Source organism: Macaca nemestrina, chromosome 1 (assembly GCF_043159975.1).
Source record: "Macaca nemestrina isolate mMacNem1 chromosome 1, mMacNem.hap1, whole genome shotgun sequence".
Taxonomy (NCBI): Eukaryota; Metazoa; Chordata; class Mammalia; order Primates; family Cercopithecidae; genus Macaca; species Macaca nemestrina.
This window is the reverse complement of record NC_092125.1, coordinates 197,037,944-197,065,322: the sequence shown is the minus strand read 5'-3', so window position 1 is coordinate 197,065,322 and position 27,379 is coordinate 197,037,944. Positions and strand designations below refer to the sequence as shown.

The 27,379-nt window shown below is 51.3% G+C and overlaps 1 protein-coding gene across 1 annotated transcript in view; it reads right to left on the bottom strand.

The window, feature by feature from the left end:
• Window positions 1-2,919: 2,919 nt before the first annotated feature.
• The window catches only part of LOC105494730 (glutamate ionotropic receptor kainate type subunit 3), a 239,479-nt gene continuing 215,019 nt past the window's right edge, over window positions 2,920-27,379 (bottom strand). The window contains exons 12-16 of the mRNA XM_011763465.3: window positions 27,100-27,218; window positions 24,383-24,600; window positions 13,493-13,715; window positions 12,374-12,624; window positions 2,920-9,432 (exon numbers count right to left, since the gene is read on the bottom strand). Coding sequence (XP_011761767.1) covers window positions 9,238-9,432; window positions 12,374-12,624; window positions 13,493-13,715; window positions 24,383-24,600; window positions 27,100-27,218 — 1,006 coding nt within the window. The 3' untranslated portion in view covers window positions 2,920-9,237. The remainder of the gene's footprint in view (window positions 9,433-12,373; window positions 12,625-13,492; window positions 13,716-24,382; window positions 24,601-27,099; window positions 27,219-27,379) is intronic.

Sequence of the window (27,379 nt, the reverse complement as noted above, 5' to 3'; positions counted from 1 at the left end):
ACAGCGATTCCTGACTGAGGAGCCTCCTTGAATGTCTTGCTCCTGGAGACTGGTGCACTAGAACTACGAGCCCATGTATGTCCTGGAGATGGGAGGAGGACAAGGCATTGGCCAAGGAGAGGCTGGGACAGAAATGGCTGAAGTTATAGAAACAGGGGCCTGAGCCAGGACAGCGACATCACTGCTCCTGCACCCATTTTTGCAGGAGTCAGTAATCTGAGAGGCCTGGCCAGCCCCCGTCCAGAGCCAAGGGTGTCACAGATAGGCTTCTGAGTTAGGGTTAGCCCTGGAGGGAGGAGTCCCCCTGTCTCTCCAGAGAGGACTCAGTCCATAGTAGCTCCTAATTTTTCTTCTCCCCATCTCTCTCCTTTTTCTTAATGAAAATAGCTGTCATTTATTGTTGGCTTATGATGTGCCTGCCCTGTGCTAAACATGCAGTGTAATGTGCTTTTTCTCATTTAATCCCCACAAGCACTTCATGAGGGGGCAGCTTTCACACCCATGCATTTTACAGATGAGGAAACAAGCTCAAGGATGTGAAGTCACTTCTTCGAAGTTACACAGCTAGTAGCTGGTAGAGCTGGGACTCATACATAAAATATTTAGTTAAGTCTGTGAATGGATGGATGGGTGGATGGATGGATGGCTGGATTGATGGGTGGGTGGATGGATAAATGGATGAAAGGGTGGAAGGATGGATGGGTGGATGGATGGATGGGTGGTTGGATGCATGGGTAGATGTATGGGTGGGTGGATGAATGGATGCATAAATGGGTAGATGGGTGGATGGATGGGTGGATGGGTGGATCAGTGGGTGGGTGGATGGTTGGGTGGGTGGGTGGATGGATGGATGGATGGCTGGGTGGATGGATGGATGGATGGGTTGGTGGATGGGTGGATGGATGGATGGGTGGATGGGTGGATGGATGGATGGATGGATGGCTGGGTGGAAGGATGGCTGGGTGGATGGATGGATGGATGGGTTGGTGGATGGGTGGATGGATGGATGGGTGGATGGGTGGATGGATGGATGGGTGGATCGGTGGGTGGATGGATGGATGGGTGGATGGGTGGATGGATGGATGGGTGGGTGGATGGATGGATGGGTGGGTGGATGGATGGGTGGATGGGTGGATGGATGGATGGGTGGATGGATGGGTGGATGGATGGATGGGTGGATCGGTGGGTGGATGGATGGATGGGTGGATGGGTGGATGGATGGATGGGTGGGTGGATGGATGGATGGGTGGATGGGTGGATGGATGGATGGGTGGATGGATGGATGGGTAGATGGATGGATTGATGGATGGGTGCTCTACCTATTCTTTCATCCCCACTGTGGGCCTCATTTCTACCAGGTCTCTTATCCGTATCCCCCCACTCCTTGCTGGACCTGGAGCCTACCCTGACCCACAGGGTGCTCCTCTCCAGGGATGGTCCCGACCATGACTATAAATGGCTCACACCTGCAACCCAGGGCCTTTCCTTACTTCCTACCTGGCTCAGACCAAAGTCTCCTTCTGGGCTGTGGCTCCAGGTTAGACCAGAGCTCCCAGACACTGTGGCCTACTGGGTCCCGACTTCCTCTCCATTCTGCAGAGATTGCTGCTGGGGCCATGGCTTGGCTTCCCTGGCACTTGTCAGCTGATGGAAGGGGAGGTGCATATTTTAGGAGACCTGCCAACTCATGTTGCCTTTTTTTTTTTTTTTGACTTCTCCAGTTTTCTCAACTCTCCTAAAGCAGTGATCCTGGGTCCCATAATTGTATTACGTGACCTCTTTCTCCCTCGGGCCACAGCTAACTGGACCACAAGTGGCCACTTGACCCAAGCTGGTGCAATCATAGCCACTTTCCTCATAATTAGGCCTGGAATACTTAATCCCGTGTCAAGGGTGGTGGGCATTTGGACTGAAAGGTTGTGCAGAGTCAGGGTCTGAGATGTGTCAGGGTCTGAGGGACATCTTTCATTCAAAGTGGATCATATGTGTTAGGAGCTTAGCCAGCACCTGCCACATAGAAAGTGCTCAATAACCATGAGCTATTTTTAAGATGATGTCATAGGATAACATGGAGGATTCTGGTTGGAAAGGGTCTCTACCAATTCAGTCTGTTTGCACGAGAGTTGGAGGCAGAGGTGAGGCAGAGGCCACCTTGCCACTCCCCTTTGGGCTGTTTCTGTCATGGGAACATGAGATTTTTCAGCAGCTTCAGTCCACTACTCATCTCCAACTTCTTGGGTGCTGAGGAGTACCATGATGTGGGGTGGTGGCGGCCCCAGTGTCTTGATGGACTTCCTGGACCCTGGATTGCAGCTCTGGGGTGTCTTTCCTCCCACCTCAGAGGTGGTCATGCCCTAGTGGGTCAGTTCTGTATTATTCTGGGAGCCATTCCTGGAGGCCCGAGTTGGCCAGGCTCCCTCATCTCTTCCACTGGTTTTATAAACCTCCATACTGAATCCCTTCCTGCTGGAAACGCCCTGTCCTGAACTCTGATTGTATGAGCAGTTTCCGGCTCCAAAGGGCAGCTGACATAGAGCTTTCTCATTTCCAGTCTGAAAAAGCTCAGGCGAGACTCTGGCCAAGCTGGGATAAGGTGTCCACCTGACCTCACCAGCTATGACCAAAGGGACGGGGCCACATGAATAAGTATGTGGCAACTCCCAAGGGAGTTTGTGGATGGAGATGAGTTGGGGAGGGGTGTTGCCAAGGGAAGGGAAGATAGAGGTCAGACAGTCCCAAGGACAGACCCTACATCCTCAATGTCTGAACCAGGAGGCTGGCCGGAGCCACCCACCTGCTGGGCACCAGTGTCTCTTGCCTGGGACACAGTCATCCCTGGGGGAAGATGACAAAAGTTCATCGTCCAGCACCTTCTGGTTCTAAGGAGAGAAGAGAAACAGAAAACACACCTCAAGGGAGCCCTGTTTTCTAGAAATATTTTATTTAAAATTTAAAACCATATTACTTCATACAGCAAACTGTGCACTTTGATATATCACAGTGTCTTAAAAAGGAAAATAATCGGATTTGTTTGGAAATTTATTTACATCAGCCTAGAATGATTGGCAAGTAACACAGTTACTATGAAACCCAAATTGTTACAAAATGTTTACAAAAAACTATATTCATAGAAATTCTGCATGTCCACAAAGGGCATCCCCTGAATGGCCCAGAGACCAGTGTGTGGGAACCATGTTGAGTGGGAGTAGGGGGCTTCCAGGCACTCTGGTCTGGGTGGTGGGACAGGTCTAGGGTCTCAGAGGCCCATGGTGCTGCCTGGGGGCTCAGCCCAGAGCCTGGGAACTGAGGCCCCTACCATGGGAGGCCCAACCAGGAAGTCGGCCCAGGCAGAGATGGGATGGGGGCTTGACGCACAGTGGTAAGAGGGCCCATGATTCCTATGGAACCAAGACGGGATGCTCCTCATGGGGCTGGAGTCAGGCGTGCTTGGTCAGGGCCCCAGAGGCAGACCCAGAGTTCAGTGCAGACCAGCCTGACACCCGAGGCCGAAGCTGGGGCAGGCTGCTGACTGCACAGAAGCCCACTTCAGATATCTCCTCCCCTGCATGCTCCAGAGATGCTCAGACCTGCAAAAGAGGCTAAAGGAATGGAACTGCAGAGAACAGACCGATCTGGGTGAGCCAGGGACAGAGGTCTGCAGCCTCCTGGGGAGGGGGCACTCTGCCAGCTGCCCTGCCAGGATGCCGCAGGGGACAGAAGGGCAGATAGATGGAGCCTGGCCCGTGCTAGGCTAGGAGCTACCTTCTTGCCTCTCATCTTTCACCTCTCTGGCTCTGAGGTCACTCCCTGGCAGCTGGTCTCTGGGTCAAATGGGGCTGGGGAGGTTGTCTGAGGTGAGGCAAACCCTTGGCTGGCATTTGACTGAATCTATGGCTGCTTCTTCATGTCTGGAGGCCTCAGAGTTTTGATTCATAAAATGGAGACAATCTGGGAGGTGATGTGAGGTCCACTGTTCTAGAAGGCAGGAGGACAGGATCAATAACAGGGGCATGGGAACACTGTATCAGCATGCTGGCCATGCCCTGGGGGCATTCTCTTTAACAGGTGCTTTCCCTAGCTGTGAGCTGTGTTGTGTGCAAGTTGTGACTGCTTCTGCAAGTGGGTGAGAATCAGAGGCAGAGGCTTTTGCTACCGAGACTAGCCCCACCTTCTAGGGTATCCTAGGTGGAGCCTGAAACCTACCTGCGATTCTGCAGGCAGGTGTGAGAACACGCCTGGGGAGTGGTCTGCTCTTTCCCAGCTCTTCTGCTCCTGATGAACTGCCCCAGAACTAGAATGTAATATTGGCACAGGGGCTGAGTACTAGCATGACATTGCTTCTCAGACACACCCGGCTGTCCTGCCTCAGACAGGCTCGGATGGAGATGAGGTCCGTTGGCCAATCCTGCCCCTCCCACAGGAGGCCCTGGCGGTGCAGGACTCACCTGGCAGCACCATGGAGCTCTGCCCTCTTCTTCAGGGTCTGGAGCTCTGATGTGTGGAGGGCCTTCCTCACCCCAAGGGGCTCTCTGAGACCTCCGTCCCAGACTTTGCTGCTGCAGCCCCCATCTCTCACCTGGTCCCCACCCATGCTGGCTGGGTTATGTACACTCTGTGTGCAGACGTGCAAGAAAGGGTTGTATACACATGGGCTACAGGTCATATATACACTGTGCATATATATATATATACAGTATATATATATATTTTACATTCATATATATATTGTACAGAACATTAACCTTCTACCTAAAAGTTTTGTGACTTCATGTACGACCTCAGCTCTGAAATTTTAACTCCAGGGCAAATTCAGGACTGAAGGGAGGGCTTGCTTTAAACTGCCATGGGGACAGAGGGCACGGCCCTTCCATGGTGGCCAGCAGCCGGGCCCCTTCCAGATGTGTCCACCTGACCTGCAACTTCCAGATGTGTCTAATCCAGAGACCTGCCCACAGAGTTGGGCTTATTTCTTGTATCTGTCCATGGGGCTGGGCCCATCCCAGATGATAAGTCCATGCAGCTGTTTGTTCAAACCTCTAGCCCCTTTGCAGATGGGTATCCACACAGGAACATTCCAGATGTGAGCCACAGAGGCCAGCCTACTTTCAGATGTTTGTGCATGTAGCTGGGAGTGGGTCAGGGAGGGACCAACTTCAAGCTGAGTGACGAAGCGGAAGCTGTGACCCACCCCACAGACCCACCATCCCTGGAAAAGTAGGCAGAAAGGGAGCTTTTGATTGTTCTTGGTGAGCGCACACCTGGTGGAGAGGGAGCAATTTCTAACCCGTTTGGCCCTTTTCCCTGGCCTGGGCCAGGATTCCCATTTTCCAGGGCCTGGGGCATGGCAGGGATTGGGGGTGGAGCCAGATTGTGCTTCCAGCTTAGACAGAGTCTTGGCTGTGAGGAGGGGGTGGCCCTCTTACCCCTCAGACACTCAAAGTCAGCACATTGGCCAAGGTGGCATCTCCCCTCTCGAGAGACTCTTGCAGCATGGGGCCACCTGAACACTGACAACGCTCTCAGGATTTTCTTCTGTCCAGAGCAGAGAAACCAGCAGCAGGACAAGTGGAGAGTGATCGGGAGGGCTCACTGTCCTTAAGCCTCAGGGCCTCAGCAGGGGTGGTGGGGTCAGTGTCTTCTTACCACTGCCCCTCAACTTGGCCAGCTTGAGCAGGTGGAGAGGAGGCACTGGCATTTGGGGATGAGGTGGGGACATTCTTCTGTTCAGGGCTGGCATGTGGCACCACGCAGGGGCAGTCCAGTATCTGTTCAGGCAGATTCCATCTTATGCTCCGTCCAAACAAGCTTTCATGTTTCCCATCACCTCTCAGTGCCTGTGTGTGCACACACACTACACGTGCATACACACACATACACACACACGTATGCACCTGCCCCAGCTCAGCTCCATGCCCACTGGCAGGACAGACCTAAACTTAAAAAAACACCAGATCTGCCTCACTGGAAACACTTTCCTACTCCATTCCCCCTCACAGATGTAGCATCACTTTCAGTCCCCCCGGACAGAGCTCATGCTTGGGCAGCAGTGGTCCCCACTGCACTTTTAATACTAGGCTGGTCTGTAGGACAAACGCAGGACATTGACCAGAAGTCGAATAACAGCCACACTGACAACACTTGAACCTCAGGATGCCAGGCTTGCACGGGAGAGGAGATGAGGCAGTGTGCCCTCCTGCTTCCACACAGGAGTCTAAAGACCAGTCCGTACCTTTTGGGGGATTTCTCTAATTGAATTGTGCCTCTATTTATCCACTATTCTTTGTTCCTTTTATAAAAATTCTCACCACTTCTTCCTCCTGTCACAATCCACATATATGCATAGCCTCAGAAGAACATGCTCATGTAGCATCACGCACACAACACATGTGTGAGACAAGAGCAAGAATGAGGCACGTGCTATGAAACTGTACTGGACAAAATAAGATGGTGGTTAATGATTGTGTTTGCTGACAGCAAATTGGCAAATACCTTCATTAGAATCCTGTTACCTGGGAATTACAAAAAAAAGTTTTCCCTTCAAACAGGACATGATGTCTACAGCAAAGGCATCAGCACCATGAGCCCCCGAAGGGTTGCGCCCCCATCTCCTGGCAAGTGTGCCCATGCAACCTTGGTGACTCTCTGTGACAAATGATCTCTCCCATGACAGAAGTGCAAACAGACCCTGGTGCCTGGCCTTCCTGATTGTCTGTCTCTGCTTCCACCGTGACCTGGAACATATGTGTGTGTCCCGCATACACTCGGAAACTTCAACTCCACATGACTTCTTGTCTACAGCACACATTGACCCATGTCACACAACTCTCTGGTCCTGGCCTTCCCCCTGCTTCCCACTGTGCACACATGCCTGTACACATGTGTGCACATGCACTCGCACATGGACCCCTTAGTGACATGGCTTCTCCTTTTATGCATATTTGGCTAGCTGCAGTTATGATCCTGTCCTTCATCCTATGCCATTCAGTGTACATATGCACACACACACACCAGCATGCACACACATGTGCATGCATGCTTACATATGCATACTCACCAGGGCCCCAACATGACATGGCTTCTCCGGTTTTTACATATATGGGGCCTTGCTGCTCACCCAGATTGTCTCCCTCGTCCCCAACTCACTCAGATACACATACACACGCATATGCACACATCAGATCCCCAAGGATTCACCTATTATTTCATGGCCTGGACTATGTTATATGTCCAGATCTGTCCTGTGCCCCAGCCCCTGAAATTCACACATACAAACACAAAGACACAGACACACATGCACACGCCCTCGGTACCCTGAAGCTTATGACAGCATGGCTTTTCCTAACATTACATGCATGGGGCTTTGGTGTGTGTCTAGCCCTCCTCTCCCTCGTCCAATGTACATAGCCAGCCAGAACTGCTGGGATTTTGGGCACCCGCTGGTTTGGCCCTGCAGTTCACAGTCTGGAAGAGGGACAGTGTTTATCACATGAGCCCACTGTGGTCTCCTGCTTTGCTAGAGATTACCCTTCACCCAGATGAGAAAGCCCTTGAGATCCAAATGTAGCTCTTCCCTAACCGGGCTTCCCAAGCAGCACGGGACAGAGGTGGGAGTGGAGTGGCTGGTGTACCCCAGTTCTCATCCAGAATCCCCAGAACCTCCCTGCACTGTTCAAAGCCTGCCCTCCATCCTTGGCCATGGCAAACCTGCTGGCCCATCGTGTTCTCTTTAAGGACACTTTGTTCCTAATCCTTCATGTCTCATTCTTTTCCAAGACTCTTAAAGTTACAGACCTCTAGAGCATTCGTCACAGCAAGCTGGAACTCATAGATCATCTGGTCCACCCCCTGGCTGGTCCCCAACCTGCTGCTACTTCTCTGCTGTCTTCCCCAAGCCCCACAAGGTCACAGTTGCTCTGGACAACAGACAAGGGGCCAGGATGGCCTCGTGTCTCTGTGTGGGGTCTTTGGTTAATTCTCCAGGAGGCAGCTTCTTCCTCCCCACCCTTGGGGCCTCTGCCAGCTATGATATTATGTCCCTAGAAACTTTCTTTTTCTGGGGAGCATCTCTACATTTGGTAAGTCTAGGAGACCAGAAGCTCTTTTGGTCCCTTCTGGTTTCCCCCACCTAGCCCCAAGTTAGCCTGTGTAGTAGGACACTGACTCCTTTTTGAGGAGGGGCAACTTGACTTTCACTTCAATCAACTCTTTTCTTTCAAAAAGACAGAGGAAGGCCAAGGGTAACCAGCTAGGAATGGGGAGTTGTTGATGAGAAGATGGCAAAGAGCCCAGGTTTCCAAATGCGAACAGGGTTTAGATAACAACTTGCTAACCAGGAAGGTGAGATCCATTGGCACAAGAGCCGGTGGGACTTCCGTTGAATCTGCTTTTCCTCTGCTGGGCTTCAAATATCGGCTGAGTCTTTGGGCATCCTTTGTTAGAGATTCAGGGGGTCTTCTCTCCTCTGGCCAGAAAGCCGAGAAGAATTTTCTGTGGCCACTCCCCACTTATATTCTTAGAGACCTCCTAGAGCATTAGGAACCACTGGGTCATTGTCCATAAGAATCCAAAATGGCGACTTCTGTTTGTGCATTCTCTTCTCTCCCATACCCCAAGCTCCTCTTTTCCCCGTGTGACTCTGTCTTCAACTCTGCCAAAACAGGGGCTGCCAGGGGTGGTGCCAAGTCCAGAAGATCAGGATCATGTGAACAGCCCCAGAGGGATGAAGTCTTCCTTCTGCCCAGGCATATGGGATGGGCATCCCTCACCATGAACTCCCGTTGGCAGCCATGCTAGAACTTCCTTAAGGCGCCAAAGGCTTGTGTCTCTGGCCTCATGGTCAACTGACGGAGGCCTGGGCTCTTGGGGAAGAAATGGTAACATGAGAGATGTCTTCCATTTTCTGTGGCCTCTGCAGGGCCATGGCAGAAACTTCTGACTCTGGAGGAGAGTAGAGGGGCGGGTGAATTTGGCCTGAGAGAGGCATGTGCTTCCTTTGGCCTTGGCTATCTCGGCTGGCAGCTTTAGAAACCCACAGAAGATCTGAGGAGGACGAAGCCCAAGCAGCTGGCCTGAGAGCCTGTTGGCTTCCTGGCAGGTAAGGGCAGGAGGCTTCTGGCCCAACAGGCAGGTGGCAGCTCTGGTCCCCAAGCCCAGTGTGAGGACAGGGGACGTTCCTTCCAATCTCCTTTGCTTTCCTCTGCCCAGCCCCCAGGCCTGTGGTCCCCACCCCAGCTGTGCCTAGGGGAACACAGGGGCTAAGGATGTGCTGCAGGCCATGCTGTCCTTGCCGGGAAGCCGGCGGTCATTGAATGTGTGCATGTTGATGACGGCGTCAGTCTTGACCATCATGGGAGGCTGCGGCTTGTGCTTGACTCGACGTTGGCAGGTGAGGGAGAAACGGATCTCATCGGCCACGGTGCTGCAGAAGGAACGCTGCAGAAGGGTGGAGGAGAGGGGTCGGAATAGGGGCACAGAGTGATGCCCGGCCCTGTAACTCCAGCCAGTTCTGCCCCTTCCTCCCAGAGTCTGTGCTAAGGCTACCCATCTTTCTCATACCTTCACCCCACCCATCCCTCTGCCACCTGTAAGGTGATTAGTTTGTGCAGCAGTCTACGAAACCTGACATTCTTATTTGGAGACTAAGGTAGGTGAGGCATCATCTTAACCTCACTTACACATGAGCAAACTGAGGTTCTAAATGGCATGCACATTAACGTCTGAGGAGCTCTGGTTTACCTGTGCCGTTTTTCTTCACTGGACTCAGAGGGCAGGAACCAGCCAGTTTTATCCCCATGAGCCCAACTCCCGAGCCCTGACCAAAGCACTAGCTCTGGCCCAGGGTCAGGACTGAAGAAACATTTGACGAATGAATGGATAAACTTTCTCCTGGAAGGGCTTCCAACTAAGGGGAAGAATCAGTATCTTCTCACTCAGGGAAGTTCAGCACATGTTTCTTGAGGTGGGAAACTGGGAGGCAGGTCCCTGTAGGGCTGTTGGGTGTCAGGGACCTCCTTCTGGCCTGGGTCCCTGCACAGAGCCAAGAGGGACAGCAGGAGCGCAGCATTTCCCACAGGTATCTGATGATGGTGGCTTCCAGAGGTTGTTCTGCAGCTTGCATGGAAGGCAGTGGGGGCTGTTGATAGCTCAACTTACCCAGTGAGGCCAGGGCACTAGCACCAGGTCACTTGTGTGCAGGGGACTAGGCTTTGAATTCTTGCTCTGCCTCCTACCAGCTGTGACCCCTTCAGGCTTCCCTTTCCTCACCTACTACATGCAGAACGTCATCCCTCCTTGCCTCCTTTTCTTCATTCCACAAATATTTAATGCGACCCTACTATGTGCCAGGCACTGCTCCAGGCGTTAGGCATGCAGCAGTGAAGAAGATGGATGAGGTCGCAGCCCACTCAGGGAGCTTGCAGTCTAACGATGGGAGGGAACAGATAATGAACACGTGAACAAATAAATACTTTCAGACAGTGATAGCTATTAGGAAGAGAATCAAGCAGTGAAATGGGATAGAGAGGGACTGGGAATGGGGGCAGGTAATGAAGGCTACTTGAGGAGGTAACATTGGAACTGAAACAAGAATGGCCAGAAGATGTCAAGAACATACCCTCTGAGGGAGGAGCATTCCAGGAGCAGCATGTGCAAAGGGCCTAAGGCAGAAATGTGCTTGGTGTGTTCAGGACTGAACAAGAGGCCAGTGTGTGTGGAGCAGAGTAGGGGAAGAGAGTGAGGGAAGGAGGTGGTCAGAGAAGTGGAGTAGATAGATCCTTTAGGCTTTTTGGTGGAATGAGTAGCTCCTGTGTTTTTGAGATGAAATCTCTGTCTCCAGGTTGGAGTGCAGTGGCCCAATCTTGGCTCACTGCAACCTCCGCCTCCTGGGTTCAAGCGATTCTCCTGCCTCAGCCTCCTGAGTAGCTGGGATTACAGGTGCAAGCCACCATGCCCAGCTAATTTTTGTGTTTTTAGTAGTGACGGGGTTTCACAGTGTTGGCCAGGATGGTCTTGATCTCTTGACTTTGTGATCCGCTCGGCTCGGCCTCCCAAAGTGTTGGGATTACAAGCGTGAGCCACCGAGCCCGGCCGGGAGCTCCTTTTAACTGTAATGGGAATTCTCAGAGAATTTGGTTGTTGTTCTTTTTTGATGTATCATAATTTTGTATCAACAGAGAACCATTCTCTGTTGTTAGACATTTAGGTGTTTACCCCTCCCTGCCATCTTTTCGTGTTATAATTTACACTTCAGCAAATTTCCTTGTAAATAAAACCGTGTCTATCTTTGACCACTTACACATGGTACATTTCTAAAAGTGGAAATTGATAGGCCAAAATGTATGGATACTGTGGAAGACTCTGAACATAAGTTGCCTTCCAGAAAAGTACCTGCATAGACTTCCCTCAGCAATGCTGGACAGTGTCCCTTCCCTTCCACCCTTGCAAATTCCAACATCGAGTATTATCTTTTCCCCTCCTCTTTGTTGACTGAGGCTTGCTGGTTATAGAGGATTCCATTTCGTTTTTTACGGATATGTAAGTTGCTTGTTTATAATGGGCCCCTCTATATATAATTTAACTGCAATCTCTTTGAACTTCTCTGTGAGTTGTGCTTCCCCCCCCGCGACCCCCCCCCCCCCCCCCCCCCCCCCGCCCGCCTAGCGGCCCTTAACTCAGGCACACATTTAAATCACCCTGCAGGCTTTTGTAAAAGCACAATGCTGGCTCCACCACAGACCAATTAAAACAGAGAGTCTCTGGGAGTGAGTCCAGAGCATTAGCACTTGAAAACTTTCTCCCTGTGATTCTAATTTGCTACTGGGACCCAGAACTACTGCCCGACCATGCTTGAATTAATCAGAAGGCTTGAGCCTAGTTCTACTGTCTATATGCTTGGGCCAACCCTGTTAACTTTTCCTTTTTAAACTTTTGATTATGGAAATTTCCAAATATATGCAAAGGTAGAGAGAACGGTATAATGAACCACTATGCAACCATCACCCACCTTCAACAATTACCCTGGAGGGTTTTATGCAGGAAAATGATATGGTTTGAGTTAAGTTTTAAACAAGGCACCGGTTGCTGTGTGAATTGTGGATGGTGCTGGGGAACCGTGGAGGCTGGAAGGCCAGTTTGAAGGCTGCGGCATAATCCAGGCAGGAGGTGATGGGGCTTGGCCTGGGGTGGGGCAACAGCGATGGAAAAAAGTGCTAGGTCAGGACAGAGGTAGAGTGGCAGGGCTTGCTGGCCCACTGGATACAGGGTGAGCTGTTGTGAGGCTGCGATGAGACACTATTGTGTGCCTGGCACATAGAGGGGTGAAGTCAGCGTGGATCTCCTTCCACGTCCTGTGCAGGCTCCAAGCTCTAAGGCTTACCTGCTCTCTCTCTGCTGTTTTGCGGAGCTTGTATACAAACTCGCCCACGGCCACCAGCACAGAGAGGACCAGCCCGGCGGCCAGGACAATGAAGATGCCCCCGATCTTCTGGATCCCCAGGGCGCTGGCCTCTTTGTTTTCCTCCTCAGGGCACCCACTGCCTCGCCACCATTTCTCCTTCATGATGTGCAGCTTGTCCTCCTCCTGAAGCTGCAGGATGGCGATGGTGATCTTGTCCCGGTATGGGGAGCCTGAGCAGGGAGAAGGGACCCCTAGCCATCAGTGGCGTGTGGCCCATGCTGTGTTTGGCCCTGCCAACACCCTGGTCAGGCCACCACCACTAGCCCTCTGGATCAGCTCATAAAAGGGGGGCCCTATCCCTGTGAGTCCTCTTTAAATCAACACATGGTATCTGGGTGGGTGGAAATGTCCTGTTTGAGCAGGGAGGTCGTACCCATTGTGTATCAGTCCCTGTGGGTTCCCTGAAGGCCCAGTGCCCCTGAGCTGCGTCAGCAGGGGCAGGAGAGGGAAGGCAGGAACGGCCTCTGGGAACTGTCCCTGAACCTTGTGTCTGTCCCAGCTCTCATTGCTTAGGTCAGGGCCACCCTCAAAAGGCATGCAGCTCCATCCCTCTGCTTCTGGGCTGAGAAAATGTCACCTATGTCCGGGCGCGGTGGCTCACACTTGTAATTCCAGCACTTCGGGAGGCCAAGGCGGGCAGATCACCTGAGGTCGGGAGTTCAAGACCAGCCCGACCAACATGGAGAAACCCCATCTCTACTAAAAATACAAAATTAGCCAGGCATGGTGGCGCATGCCTGTAATCCCAGATACTCGGGAGGTTGAGGCAGGAGAATCACTTGAACCCAGGAGGCGGAGGTTGCGGTGAACCAAGGTCATGCCACTGCACTCCAGCCTGGGCAACAAGAGTGAAACTCCGCCTTAAAAAAAAAAAAAAAAAAAAAAGAAAAAAAGAAAGAAAAGAAAAGGGAGAAAAAGAAAATGTCACCTTTATCAGCCCCATGGAATGAGCTGCGAGAGGGAGCGTGAGTGGACACGGGGGTGGAGCTCCCCCTCTGCCCACACCCCTGCCCCTCCCACACGCAGCCCCTTGCTCACCCATGGGCGTGCCGATGCCGTAGCCCTTGGAGTCAATGAGTCCCCCAATCTGGGTGAGGTTGCAGTTCCTCTGCGTGACGTACTCGATGGTGGTGGACTCCATGAGCAGCGCGTAGTCGGCCGTCAGGGCCCTCTGGATGCCCTCCTCGTTGTTCTTCACCAGCGCCGAGGGCTTGCTGCTCATGAAGGCCCACATCTTCTCGAAGGTGGAGATCTTGGATTTCTGGGCCGCGAGGGAAGGGGTGATGCACACACTGTTACTAGCCACACCAGGGACCAAGCACTGCATATCCTGCTCAACGGGGGTTGGGGCCTTGAACTCGGTCTACAGTCTTCAGAGAAAGGGAGTGCTACACGGTGCTCCGATATAGAAATTGAGGCCCTGGGAGCAAAGGTCCCCAAACACACAGCCGGCGAGGGATAAAGCAGAAATGCAGACTCAGGCCTGCTTCCTGGAAACCCTGACCATGGCACGAGTGGTCTTCAAACTGACTTTAAACATGGATTTTCTTTCTCTAAAATTTATTAAAAGTTAGCACGTTCAGGCTTTGTTCTAAGTGCTCTACCTGCATTAACTCGTTGATTCTTCACAGCGATCACAGGAGGCAGGTACCATCATGAGCTCCATTTTACAGATAAAAAGACTGAGGCACAGCTAAGTCACTTGCCTAAGTTTACCCAGGCACTAAGTAGCAAAGTCAGGCTTCAAACTCAGGCCATCTGGCTCCGGAGTCCATACCCCTAACCCCTCAGCTGCCCTGCCTCACAGAAACCACTGTGAGGGTGGAGGGAGAGAGACGGCTGCTCACTGGGGCAAAGATGAGTGGGTCCTGGGCCTCCCCTTTCGCTTCAACCAATGGAGGCCTCTTTTATGTCCTGTTTCAGGGGAAGATTTTGCCTCAAACATGTTCTACTTCATTACTGTGAGGAAGGAACAGGGTGCAAATTGCAGTGGGGGAAAAAAGTAAGAGCAGTCAGAGGAGGTGGTCTGCAAGCCCCCTTTAGCTGCACCAGCGCTCAGGGTTGTAGGGTCCTGGGCTGGACACTGTTGCATGAGCAAACCAGAATCCCTAAGACCAGGTCCAGGGGGTAGGATGCTATGCCTGCCCTGGGGAGACACAGAGAGGTTACTGGGGCCAGGAGAGAGGAAGGCAAGGGCTGAGTGTCCCTTGCTGCCTGGGGAGACTGCAGACCAGGGTGCATGGCATTCATGAGATTTCTTGGGAACTTAGTGCTTTGCCAACTGCCTGCTCCCAGCAGGGGTCAACCCTGCCCTGGCTGATCTCAGGGGAACAGGTGGCTCTGCAGGCCCCACTGAGCCCGGCTGGTTCCAAGTCTAGCTGTGCCTGTCTGTGATGTCAGCCTGTCTGACTGGCACCCGGCCCAGCTCCAGTGTGCCTGATGGCATGGGTGCACTTGAAAAGGCTGGCGCAGGACTGGGGAATGGGCAGGGGGATGGGGAAGAAGCCGTGCCTGCTGGGAGGGGGCTGTGGAGCCTGGGAGGAAAGTGTACTTTCTATTCTCCCGGTGCTTCCTAGCTCTGGCAAGGGCTGTGCCCTCCTAAACTGGCTTCTAGAGACCCAAACATGTCCTGAGGAAGAGCAGTGGGAACAGGAGGGGGCCCCAAAGCCACAGGCAGGACTCCTTGGAATTACATCTGAGCACCATTGTCAGCTGAGTGCCAGTGATGCCTCCTCTGGGAACAGGGCTGGGGGCACCTTCACAGATAAGCAGTCACTCCCCAACCTACAAATTTACCTGCCCCAAAGCCAAAGGCATGAAAGGGCCCAGATGCCTGCAGCTTTCACTGGCCTCTCCCAGCCCCTCCTGGTCCTCAGCCTGCCCTTCTTTCAGCCATTGCTGCTCTCCAGCTACTCCAGCTCCGCAGGACTCTCTTACCTCTGCAATCCCTGCCTCTAAGCCTTTTGTGCTCTCTGCTCTCCCACCTCCCCAGCTATTCTTCCACCTCCCCAGCTATTCTTCCACCTCAGTGCTTCCTGTGGCCCAGGTTTTGCCCCACTCAATATTCTTGCCCTTAAAAATCTTCCTGATGTTCAGCTCTTCTGCCTCCCCAGTTGTTTCTTATTTTCTGGAAAATTTCCGATAAGCAGATTCTTCCACCTCCAATTTCGCCGTCTCCCCAGATTCTCCTGTTGTAGAAAGCTCCTAGTGATCCCCATCTCTGGTATTCATACCTTTGTGTAATCCCCTCTTCTTGAATGTGGACTGAAACTAGTGACTTGCTTTTAACTCCCCACAAAAGTGATGGGATGTCATGTCCAAAATTAGGTTACAAGAGACTGTGACTGGTACTCTCTCTGGCTCGTCTCACTCTGATGGAAGCTGGCTGCCATGTTGTGAGTTGCCCTATGGAGAGGTTCCCAGGACAAGAAACAGAGGGCAGCCTCTGGCCAGCTATCAGTGAAAAACTGAAGCCTTTAGTTCAATCACCTGGGAGGAGCTGAGTCCTGCCAACAAGCATGCAGTGAGCTTGGAAAACATGCCTTAAAATAACTGTAGCATTAGCCAACACCTTGACTACAGCCCCATGAGGGACCCTGAGCCAGAGGGCTCAGTGAAACTGCCTGGATTCCTGACCCACAAGCTGTGAGACAGCAAATGTTCTTTTAAAACATGAAGTTTCAGGTAATTTGGTATGCAGCAATAGATAACTTATACACCCTTTCAACCACATACTCACATAAGCGACTTCTGCTCCCAATATAGTTGCTTTTTCAAATAATCATCAATTCCAACTATTCCTGTAATCAAAGTATCCTAGTCCAGTCATCCCTGCTTTGCCAGATACACATGTTCCCGATACTCTACCATCCTGGTTATTGGAACCTAAATACTTTTCTCCCTCCAGTGATTGCGGCTCTTCAGCTCCTTTCCATCCTTGTCTCTTCTGCTTTCCCAATTCTCCCTCTTCTACCAGAGGTGAGAACCAAAGATAGATGAAGCAATCAGACCTCCTAATGTATCTGCCCATCTAATCTATCCTTCCATCCACCCGTCAACCCATCCATTCACCCATAGATCCATCCATCCATCCATCCATCCATCCATCCATCCATCCATCCATCCACCCACCTACACATCCACCCACCTACCCATCCACCCACCCATCATCCATCCATCCAACCACTCACCCACCCATCCACTAACATATCTGATCATGCTACCATCCATACCATCTACACACTAGTTAATTCAACTACTCTGACTATCCACCTATTACTTATCTATCCATCCATTTAACCATCTATCCAACCATCTATCTATCCATCCATCCATCTGTTCTCTTACCTACCTATCCATCCCCCAATCATCCATCCCTTTCTCCTCCTCACCCATCTTACCCACTCACTCTCCCATGTCACCCACCCTCTCAGTCATCCATCCAATAAATCTCAAGTCCTTAGAAAAGTAACTTGACAATGAATCACTCAGGAAGCCCCACCTACTCCTTCTGTCTCAGAATGGGTTAAGAACTTCTCTTTCTCTAAACTCCTCCTTGTATCCTCCCCATACCCCAACACTTTATTCCTCTTATATACAGGCCTGCCTGACACCAAACCATATGCTCTTTCCAGTAACACAACACCATAGATGGAGACAGAAAATTCGGTTGGGGGCTGAAGGGAGTGTTGAGGCAGATGGGCTCTGAGGAAAGACACAAGAAAGGCACCAGTGGGTAAAGGAACTGAATGAGGAAGATGGGAAAGGACAACAGAGAGCTTGGGCCAGTGGAGATGGAAGGTGAAAACAAGGCAAGAAGCTGGCTGTGACGTTAATTTTAAGAGACTCCTGGCTCCAGTACCAACTAAATTATTATCTCCATCACCTTCAGGTAGATGTGTCTGAAATCTGCTTTCCTAGAATGGTCCCCACTGCCCTCGTCTTCTACCTTGGGGCCCCCATTCTCAACCTCATCTGCACATGGTCTCTGCTTCCCCTTAAGTGCTGTCCTTCTGTCCTTGAGTAGTTCAGTGATTCTGGGGCACAACCCTGAAAGGGTTCCTTCTGGCATATCTAAGCAGGGATAGATAAATCCAGGGCCCTTCATGGACCCCCAGGTTCCTCTCTCCCATCTCTGGAAGAGTTGCCATCACAGGCCTGAGTTGCCATCACTGGCCACAGCTATCATCACCACCCCAGGGAATAAAGTCCCACATACCTACAGCTCCTGTGTTGTCCTGCCTGTCCTGGCCCTGGAGAGAACCTTACTAAGGATTGTTTCAGGGCTAGTCACCCAAATCAACTAATGGAATCATCTGGAACAACCAATACACGGCGGTGTGCCAGGACAGAGATGCTTTTTTTATCAGTAAAATTGGCAAGAAAGTAAATTCCAGGCTCACGACTTTCAATTCCAGCCTCCTCAAAGAAGCAAATTGATTTTCCCTGACTGAAGATACTTAATCTTGAGAATTTAACATTTCTGTACAAGAGAATGTATATAAGTCTACATATATATATAGCAATTCAAAAGGGAGCTGAGTTTCAGGGAATGTGTGCAGAGATGCAGTAGCGATGGGATTGCATACAAGACCTTGGGTGTTTTCCATCCTGGAAAGGAGACCTTTTTCCATATTAAATGGCTTTCTTATCTCTGAGTGTGGAATCTTTGGCCTTACTGGATCCATGGACTTGAGCAGTTAATCATTTCTCTTGGGTCATTTCTATGGAGACAGGAGGCCTCTTTGGAGTCCACTGCCTCTGCCCGCTGCTACAGTCCCCCTGGTAAGGACAGTCTAGCTCCTTGCTCACCCCCGATCCTGGCAGCGGACCCTGTTGGCTGCACATGCCTGAGGCTTGCTTGTGGGGGACTGCAGGCTGGGGGTGGAGGTAGTGAGAGGGGTCAGCTCTACTACACTCTGGGGTCACACCAGCTTGGACTCAAATGCCTGCTCCTTCTGTGACCACAGACAAGCGACGTCACCTCTCTGAGCTTCACTTTCCATATCTGTAAAACGGGTGTTGTAAGAGTACCTGCTACTTAGGGTGATCGTGAACATTGAACAAGACAAAGGGTGTGAAGTGTTGAATACAGAGCCCGCCTCTAAGGCTCCATAGGTGGCCGGAGTCACTCTTTTCCTTTAAGGCTCCTTAATTCTCCTTAAGGCCCAGTTTTCTCATCTAGAAACTGGGGAGAAAATTCTCTATAGTGCTGAGTGGCTACGGCACTTAACGGGGTAAAAACTCAAATGCCGACAGGGGCCAGGCTGGGTATTGAAGTAACTAAAGAAGGCTGGAGGCCGGGCGTGGTGGCTCAAGCCTGTAATCCCAGCACTTTGGGAGGCCGAGACGGGAGGATCACGAGGTCAGGAGATCGAGACCATCCTGGCTGACACAGTGAAACCCCATCTCTACTAAAAAATACAAAAAAACTAGCCGGGCGAGGTGGCGGGCGCCTGTAGTCCCAGCTACTCGGGAGGCTGAGGCAGGAGAATGGCGTGAACCCGGGAGGCGGAGCTTGCAGTGAGCCAAGATCACGCCACTGCACTCCAGCCTGGGCGGCAGAGCGAGACTCTGTCTCAAAAAAAAAAAAAAAAAAAAAAAAAAGAAAAAGAAGGCTGGGTGAGAGTCTGTAAACTGGAGATAAACATTGCCTCTCAGCTGCTGAGAACTCCTGCAATTGATGCTTTTAAAAAATATGCATATATTAATAAGCAATGTGTGGCCCCTCCAAATCATGTCTATGGGCTGCACAGGCCTGTATATCACCAGTCTGCAACAATAAACAATAAAAAGTTAGCATTCACTGCATGCCTACTTTGTGCCAGGTAATGCTGTGAGGTAAATACACGAATTATCCCATTTAATAATCTCAAGAGCTCCACAAAGTGGGTGCCCATTAGCTGGTCATCTCCAGTGTGCTCCAGTTAAGTAATCTGCCCCAGGAGGGAACTTCGGGGCAAGAGGAAAGTGTCCAGCCTGCTTCTCTGGCTTGTGTTCAGCCAACCGGAGGGCTCTGCGGAAGAGAAAGCCTTTGACCTAAGTCCTCCTGTATGCCTGGCTCTGAGCTAACCACTGTACACTGAACCCTCTTGCCAATTGCTGCATGGTGAAAATAAGTATCTATGTCATACAGGGGAGCATATGGAAGCCCAGAGAAGTGAAGTGACTTGGCTAAGGTCACCAGCAGAGACATCACCCCAGACTCAAATCCTGGTCTGTCTGACTTTAAAACTGATGTAACTTGATGACGACAGGCGGCACCACACTGAATTTTGCCTGGGCATTATGTTTTGGTCCCCCTACCTGCTTCTGCTTGAAGGCAGGGCTAAGGCTGTATGTGAGAGAGGCCAGCAGATGGGTCAGGAGAAGCTGGAAGCTGAGTTTGGGGAGCATATTCCTAGGCCCTCCAGCTCAGGGAAGGGTCTGTCATGTAGCTGAGAGGCAGGGGGTGGGCCGGGTGACCTCTCTGAGAGCATGCCCAGGTCAGATGCTAGGACTGAAGCTGTGCAAGGAGGGGGGCCTGACAATGGCCACGGGCCCAGGTAACCTGACATTCTCGGGCCCCTAGTTCCCACTCCTTCCCTAAGCCACTATCCCTCTCACCTGTTATGTGCTCCCTCACCCCCAGCACTGAAAAAGGTCTAAGTGGTTGGAGAAGCTGTCTTCCAACTTCCTCTCTCATCAAAGCTGTGTGGCCTTCCCTGCAAAGAACACGCTTTCGCAATGTTCTCCTTTACGTTTTGCCTACATATTTTTACAGCCAAACAGTGCTTTCAAAGGCCTCCTTTTTCATCTCCTAATTAATTTTTATCTTCCAAGACGGAGGAAGGACAACACAGGAGACACTGTGATGTCTGCTGCTCCCTGACAACTCTTCAAATGAAATTTCCTTTGGAATGATGGGGCTGCAGGGTGGGGGCGAGGGATCGAGAGACCCCCGAGAGCCCAGCGTCCCGCTTCCTGCTGCTGTTGTCTTTGGACAGAAACAGGTTTTCTCTCTCTTGTGAGTTCTACTCTCAGTCAGGGAGTTTTTAAAGACTGTGTGCTGCTTAACCAGGAACATGCTAACCACAGAAATCAAGTTCATCTGTCCTGCACTCTGGACCTTCAATACAGGCTGCCCACTTGGTTCTTAGTCCTTGATATTGTCTCCTGCACTTGTGCCACTTGGCTACTGCCATCTTTAAATCCCATCCTTTCACTCAACAACAGCATCCACTCAACATGTATTATTAGAGCAACTACGACGTGCCAGGACTGTGCAGGGCTGCGTATGTGGTCAACTGACTGTGGCTTCACTTTTCCCCAACTGCCTCCTGAGGACTGTGGCTGGGTCCTTAGAGAAGCCATATGAACACAGTGACCAAGAGCATAGGTACTAGAGCCAGGCTGCTTGGGTTCAAATTCCAGCTCTGCATTTCACTAGCTGTGGGACTTTAGGCAAGTCAGTTAGCCTCTCTGGGTCTTCCTTTCATCATGTGTCAAATGGAGATGATTATAATAATCTACCTTCCAGGGCTGTTATTGAGGATGTAATAAACAAATACAGGTAAAGTGTTTGGAATGGTGCCTGGCACAAAGTAAGTGTTCATTAAGTGTTACTGTTATTGTTGACTTTGCCAATGTCTCCCAGACATCTGATGGCTCCTCCGGGAGCTGCCTCCTGTTCAACAGTAGTGCAGCCTTGCCATAGACTCTCACGGGCAGGGGAGGACCACCTCTCAAGGAGAAGACCCTAGAGTGGATGTAGGGGAGGGCACTGTGCGTGAAGACAGAATGTCTGACCTTGTAACCGGCTCCACCACTGATCTGCTGTGTGATAATGGGCTGGGCCTGTTTCTCTAGGTTAATCTCAGGTCTCCTTCCAGCTCTAACCTGCAAACATTCTGTGCTAACCAGGAGGCTATCACCTGGTCTGGAGGAAGGTCTAATTAGGAAGTCCAACTACAGAGGGCAGGGGGGTGGCAAGGCAGGGAATTGGTTCATCCAGGGACCTTCAGCGGGGGCACGGGGTAGTGGTGCTTCTAGCTCATCATCTCAGGTGGGGGCAAGTTAATGTATCTACATTCAGGCTCTTCTCCCATAAGTAACAGTCCCATTGCTGCTGCCGATGACAGGGAACCTGGGCAAGAAGAACTTCACTTGAATTAAGGCAGGAGACAATGTGGCCAGGCATAAAGAGGAATTAATTGACCATAGGGAGAGCAATAAAGTGGAGTTGGTTATGCAGGGGGTGTGGAGTTGTTGTTTCTGACCCACAGACTCCTGTGAGCATGGGCTCATGAAGCCCCAGCATCCCAGCTAGGTGACAGCATTTGTATCTCTCCTTTGCCCTCCTCACTGTGCCATTCGCAGGGAAGGTGGGTGAGGGCAGAGGAGGCTGCGGGAGGTGCTGCTTGATGCTGAGGGCAGCAGCTCAGTGGGGAGCTGGGACTAGGTTCTGGGAAGCCAATCTGAGCATCTTAGCATGGAGGGAGACAAGGACATCCAATCAGCAGCAATGAGCTTGCACCAGGCTTATTTATGCCATTTCCCTTTGATCGGGAGCCCTGCTTAGAGATGGGCTCATGCGTTATGCATGAGAGATGCTCTGGCACAGTCAAAGGGCTGGGCCACAGCCTGGGGATAGGCATGAGCAGGCAAGCATGTGTGTGCACGCACACACACACACACACACACATGCAGACACATATGCATGCACAGTCCATTATGCACACACACACGCCCAGAGACACATTCGTACGCATGCATGGACCATTATACACATACGCAGACCCCCCACCACCATACAGAGACATATATGCATACACGGGCCATTATACACACATACATGCAGACATATATACTTGCATGGATCATTATACATGCACACGCAGATACATATGTATGCACAGGCCATTATACACACACACAGAGATTCATGCATGCGTAGGCCATTACACAGGCATACACGCACAAAGGCTAGTATACACACACATGTATCATGCATAAGCAGGCCATTACACACACACAGGCCCATCTGCCCTCCACTTATCTAGACATACCCATGAGGATATCCAAGCAGACAGACACATGTATTTTCTCTGTACACATATACATGTAGACCTTCTGGTACACACTTGTACACATTCACTGGCACGTGTCCACGTGCTCAGATCACAGACATGCATCACCCATATGTTCAAGCACACATACACATAGATGCAGACACATGTCCAAGCACAAATACACACATGTCCCCACACAGGCAGAGTTGTGCACAGGCACATGTGTGCACACACACACACATGCACATTCCCACATATTATATACTGCTACATGTCCATGTGAAGCCATGCATGTATACACATCCTCACCTACTCACTCATAGGCAGGAACACATACAGAGTCCCATAGTGCTCCCAACATGCCTTTGATAATGCCGTTGTCTTCCCCTCACTCTAAATACACAGTAGTGACCTCTTAAGCAAGTCAACCAACATCCCTCTTGGCAACATCCAAGAGGGAAGCTCCTTTCCTCCCTCGCTGTCTCTTCACTACAAGGCTGTTTCCAACCTCAAAGAGGGACATGGTGGGGGCTGGGCAGCGGGGAAGGGAGAGAGTGCTAGAGGGCTGCAGTGCCCAGGAGGTAGAAGGCTTTCCCACCCAACCCCTCTGTCACCCAGGCTGGAATGTGGTGGCGCGATCTCGGCTCACTGCAACCTCCGCCTCTGGGTTCAAGTGATTCTTCTGCCTCAGCCTCCCCAGTAACTGGGATTACAGGTGCGGCGCCACCTGTAATTTGTATTTTTAGTAGAGATGGGGTGTCACCATATTGACCAGGCTGGTCTTGAACTCCTGACCTCGTGATCTGCTCACCATGGCCTCCCAAAGTGCTGGGATTACAGGCGTGAGCCACTGTGCCTGGCCTGCCTGCAAGCTGTGTTTCAACAAGTCTTCCAGGTGATCTGAATGCACACCCAGGTCTAAGAACCACTGTTGTAAAACAGGGGCTTCGAGGAAGGCAGGCCTGGGTATCACCTGGCTCCTCCAGCTGGGCGTCCTGGACAAGCCACTTAGCTGCTCTGGGACTCAGTTTCCACACATGGAAAGTAGAAATAATTCGAGTATCAGCCTCCCAGGATTTGTCACGAAGATTAAATGAGGCCCAGCATTTACTACAGGCTTGGCCTACTGTGAGATCTCAGTGGCAGTAGCTACTGTCATTACTACTTTAATTTCTGGGAGAACCTTTGCAGCTTCTGGTTCTCGGGGCCAGCCAGAGTCTCCTAAGCCCTCAGCTACTACAGTAGAAAGTGGAAAACATGAGGGCACTGAGCCAACACTTCACAGAGCAGGAGGAGCAATGAAATCATGGCCAGATACCCATTAGAACAGTCACTTGAGCAGGTGACAGGGACTTTATCTGCTGACGCTAGCATTCTTAGAGTGTAACATGCTCAGTAATGTCTGTAAACACTTGTTCAAGTTCTAAACCTCCTCCCTTCCTCTCAAGATTTGGCCCTGCTGCCGTCTCCCCGACCTCAGACTAGCTTCCTCGAGATGGATGGCATTGAGATCTGAAGCCAAGGCAGGGAGCCCCCAGGGCCTGTGTGTCTGGGCAGCTCTTCCCCTGCTTCCCCCTTCTCCAGGCCCCTCTCTCCACCTGTCTCCTTCTTATGACTTAAGGAATCGTAACATGTTCACATTGCTCATCTCAGGCACAGAAACTTCTAGGATTTGTGTTGAGGCCAACCCATTTGGCCCACATCACCACAGCTCCCCAAAGTCAACTAGTCCAAACAAGGTGGGGCTGAGGCCTGGGGGATTCTGACCCATTGGCCATGCGTGGTTAGGGAAGGGCAGAGATGCCCTTTCCTCTTCTGCTCACTAAAGGTCTGGAGAGGATCAGCTCATGGTGCTGCAATAGAAGGGAGAGGGCCTCACCTTGAAGAAGGTCATGGTGGCCCCATCCTTGACAGCCCCATACTCGATTTTGGTTTGCTTGGCCAGGTCGTCAGCAGAGTCAATGGGTGATTCCATGCGCTCCACGGTCAGAAAGGCAGCCAGGTTGGCCGTGTAGGAAGAGATGATGATGAGCGTGAAGAACCACCAGATGCCACCAATGATGCGTGTGGACAGGGCTTTGGGCATCAGCTCAGACCCTGGGCGAAGAGAGGATATAGGCAGTCCCTTACAACATCCAGACTAGCGCTGCTCAAGTCCCCTAGGTCACGGATTCCTCTGATACTCTAATGAAAGCTAAGGCCCTTTCCCAAGACGAGTGGTTCTCAAGAGTGTAGTCTCTGGACCAGCAGCAACATCACCACCTGGAACTTGTTAGAAATGCACATTCTTGGGCCTCTCCCCAGCACTCACTGAATCAGTAATTTCTGAGGGTGAGAACCAGCAATATGTTTTGAGTAAGCTCTCCAGATGATTCTGACGCAGCTGAAATTTAAGGATCGCTCTTCTAGAACAACATACATTCACATTTCACAGGCTCATCAAAACCTCAGATGCCTAACCATAGACCACTTATGTGGTCCCAGCTTAAGAACACCTGGGAGTCAGGACCCCTGGGTTCTTGAGTGAATCCTGCTCCCAACTCTCAGTGTGATCTTATGCCTGATACTTCTCCTCTCTGCAAAATTCTGCAAAACATGAAGAATTGTCCTTCCTCTGTCCCAGCCTCACATAAATACTGTGGTGCTGCAATGATATAATTTGAGAAGAAATTGCATTGGAAATACAAATGGTATACAAATACAAGATTGCTATGCAGTGCTTTGCAGGAGGGGAAAAAAAACCAACACTTTTTGAAGCTCTTTGCCGAAATATATTACTTTTCTTCCCCAACCTTAGGTGTGGAGCACAATAGAGATGACACCTTCTAACTGAAGTAATTAACTAGTTGGCTTTCAAGAGATTTAAATTGCGAGTGACTCCTGAACTTTCCAGAATATTTGGACCTGCAATCTGAAAAGCGTCTGCTTTGATATGGATGATTTTTTTTTTTTCCTCAAAGAAGTCACTCAAGGGAGAGTTTTTCAAATACATAACTATTTTTCTCCCTCCTAATCAAAACCACACGGAGAATACATCAGGGGCCAGTGCTTTGAATAGCAGCAGGAGGTGGAAGAGGAGAAGCTATTACTGCATTGAGGGGCTTCCAGGTCTTTCCCAACTGTCACCGAACAAAGATGATAGACAAAAAAGCAAGGTGAGGCTCCAGGACACGCATTAATAGCAAGGACAGATCGAGGCACTTCCCTTGAAAGTTGCCTGTCACTTCCTAGCTGCTAGAGACCACTGAGGCTCCGTGTCCCCTCCCAAACCGGACACTCCCAGCCTCCCCTGGTTTCTCCAAACCAGGCTTTGGGCTGCTCTCAGAGAGGGAGCACCTTATTTGAGTCACCTGATTGGTGAGTTCTGCCAGGCTTGCCAGACCTCTGCCCAAGTCCCTGCCCTGGCCTCTGCCATGGCCGAGAGGTTTCTCACATGTGGGACAGATTTACTTTTTTCCTCTCCTCCTTCATTCAAGTACCCAGCACAGAGCCTGGCATGTAATGGGTGCCCAGGACACATTGGGATAATGCCATTTGCTCATTTGTTTGGCATTTGCTGATGGATGTCTACTGAGGACCAGGGTTTGTGAAGGTTATACACAGATGACTGAGGGACAAGGACATTTTCTCTGTCCCTTGAAGCCCCTTCCCTGCCTGCCCCTTAGGTAGGTCGCTCAGTGAAACTCTAATAGGCAGAGACTTGTCTGCACTCCCTAAGATAAGAGACTCTGGACATGGGACTCCACCTGCAGAGGCAGTGAGCACCTGGTTTGTGGCCGGCAGGACCACGGGGTGGTGTCCTTCCTGGGGGTCTTTCCTGGCTGGTGATCCCCTCTCCCTGTGCTTGCCCTCTTGCTCCCTACTGTCTCTGCATCTGACTCTCGGCAGTTAGAGCAGGTGCTCTGCTTTCTGAGATATTGGAGTAGCTGCAGATATTTCCAAAGCACACTGGCCCTCCTTCCAGAGGATGTAAGAGAATTGCATCCTTTTGTGTATCTCATCTTTGAAGCACTTGGGCTGAAGTCCCCAACTCAGCCATGATCCTTCCTACTCTCAGGAGCCTCACAGCCAAGCGGCCACGGAGTTCCATCCACCGTGTATCCTGAAGCTCTCTTAGTGCATTTCTGCCCTCCACTCCCAGGGCCACCACCAGGCTCAGGTCTTATCACCTCATTCCTGCAGTGGCCCTCCCACCCAGCCTCCCTGCCTCTAGTCTCCTTCCATCCACAGCTCAACCTGCTCAGCTGGATTGTGTGGTGATGAGGCCATGGGCAGGGTCAGCCGCAGCCAGCAGGGTGCTCTATATCCATCTCAGCTGGAGCAGGTGGTGAGGGATGCATCCTGCATGCCCTTAGCTTCAGACCTTAGGTCTTAGCTTCAGACCCTGAGCCAGCTCCAGCCAGAGTGGAGGTGGAAGTTGGGGGTCTGGGGCAAGGGCACACACCTGGATATCTCTGTGTCTCCAACCTTCTGCTGGCTCATCAGGGTCTAAGGCTGCCCCTAGAGGTATGGGCTGGCTCTGCTGATGCCAAAGAGGCTGAAGACCCCTTGGGGAAAGGAGACCCTGGAAAAGGAGGCCGTGGGAGAGGTGCATACCTTGTTGCATCAGGGATCCCATTCCAAACCAGAAGCTGTTAAGCAGAGTGAAGTTATTTTCCACCACCTCAGAGCCAGGGTTGCAGGGGTGAGCATCGTACCACTCATAAGGGCTGAACCTGGCACAGGAGGAGAGGGACAGTCAGCCTGGGAAGCAAGGAGCATCCATGCCCCAGCAGGCAGTGGTTTAGCAAACACAGCTGTGCCAGCCGCCTCAGTATCAATATCCTCATGGTTCTTCTGGGAGGCAGGGCAGGGGAATTTCTTCTTGTTCTTTATT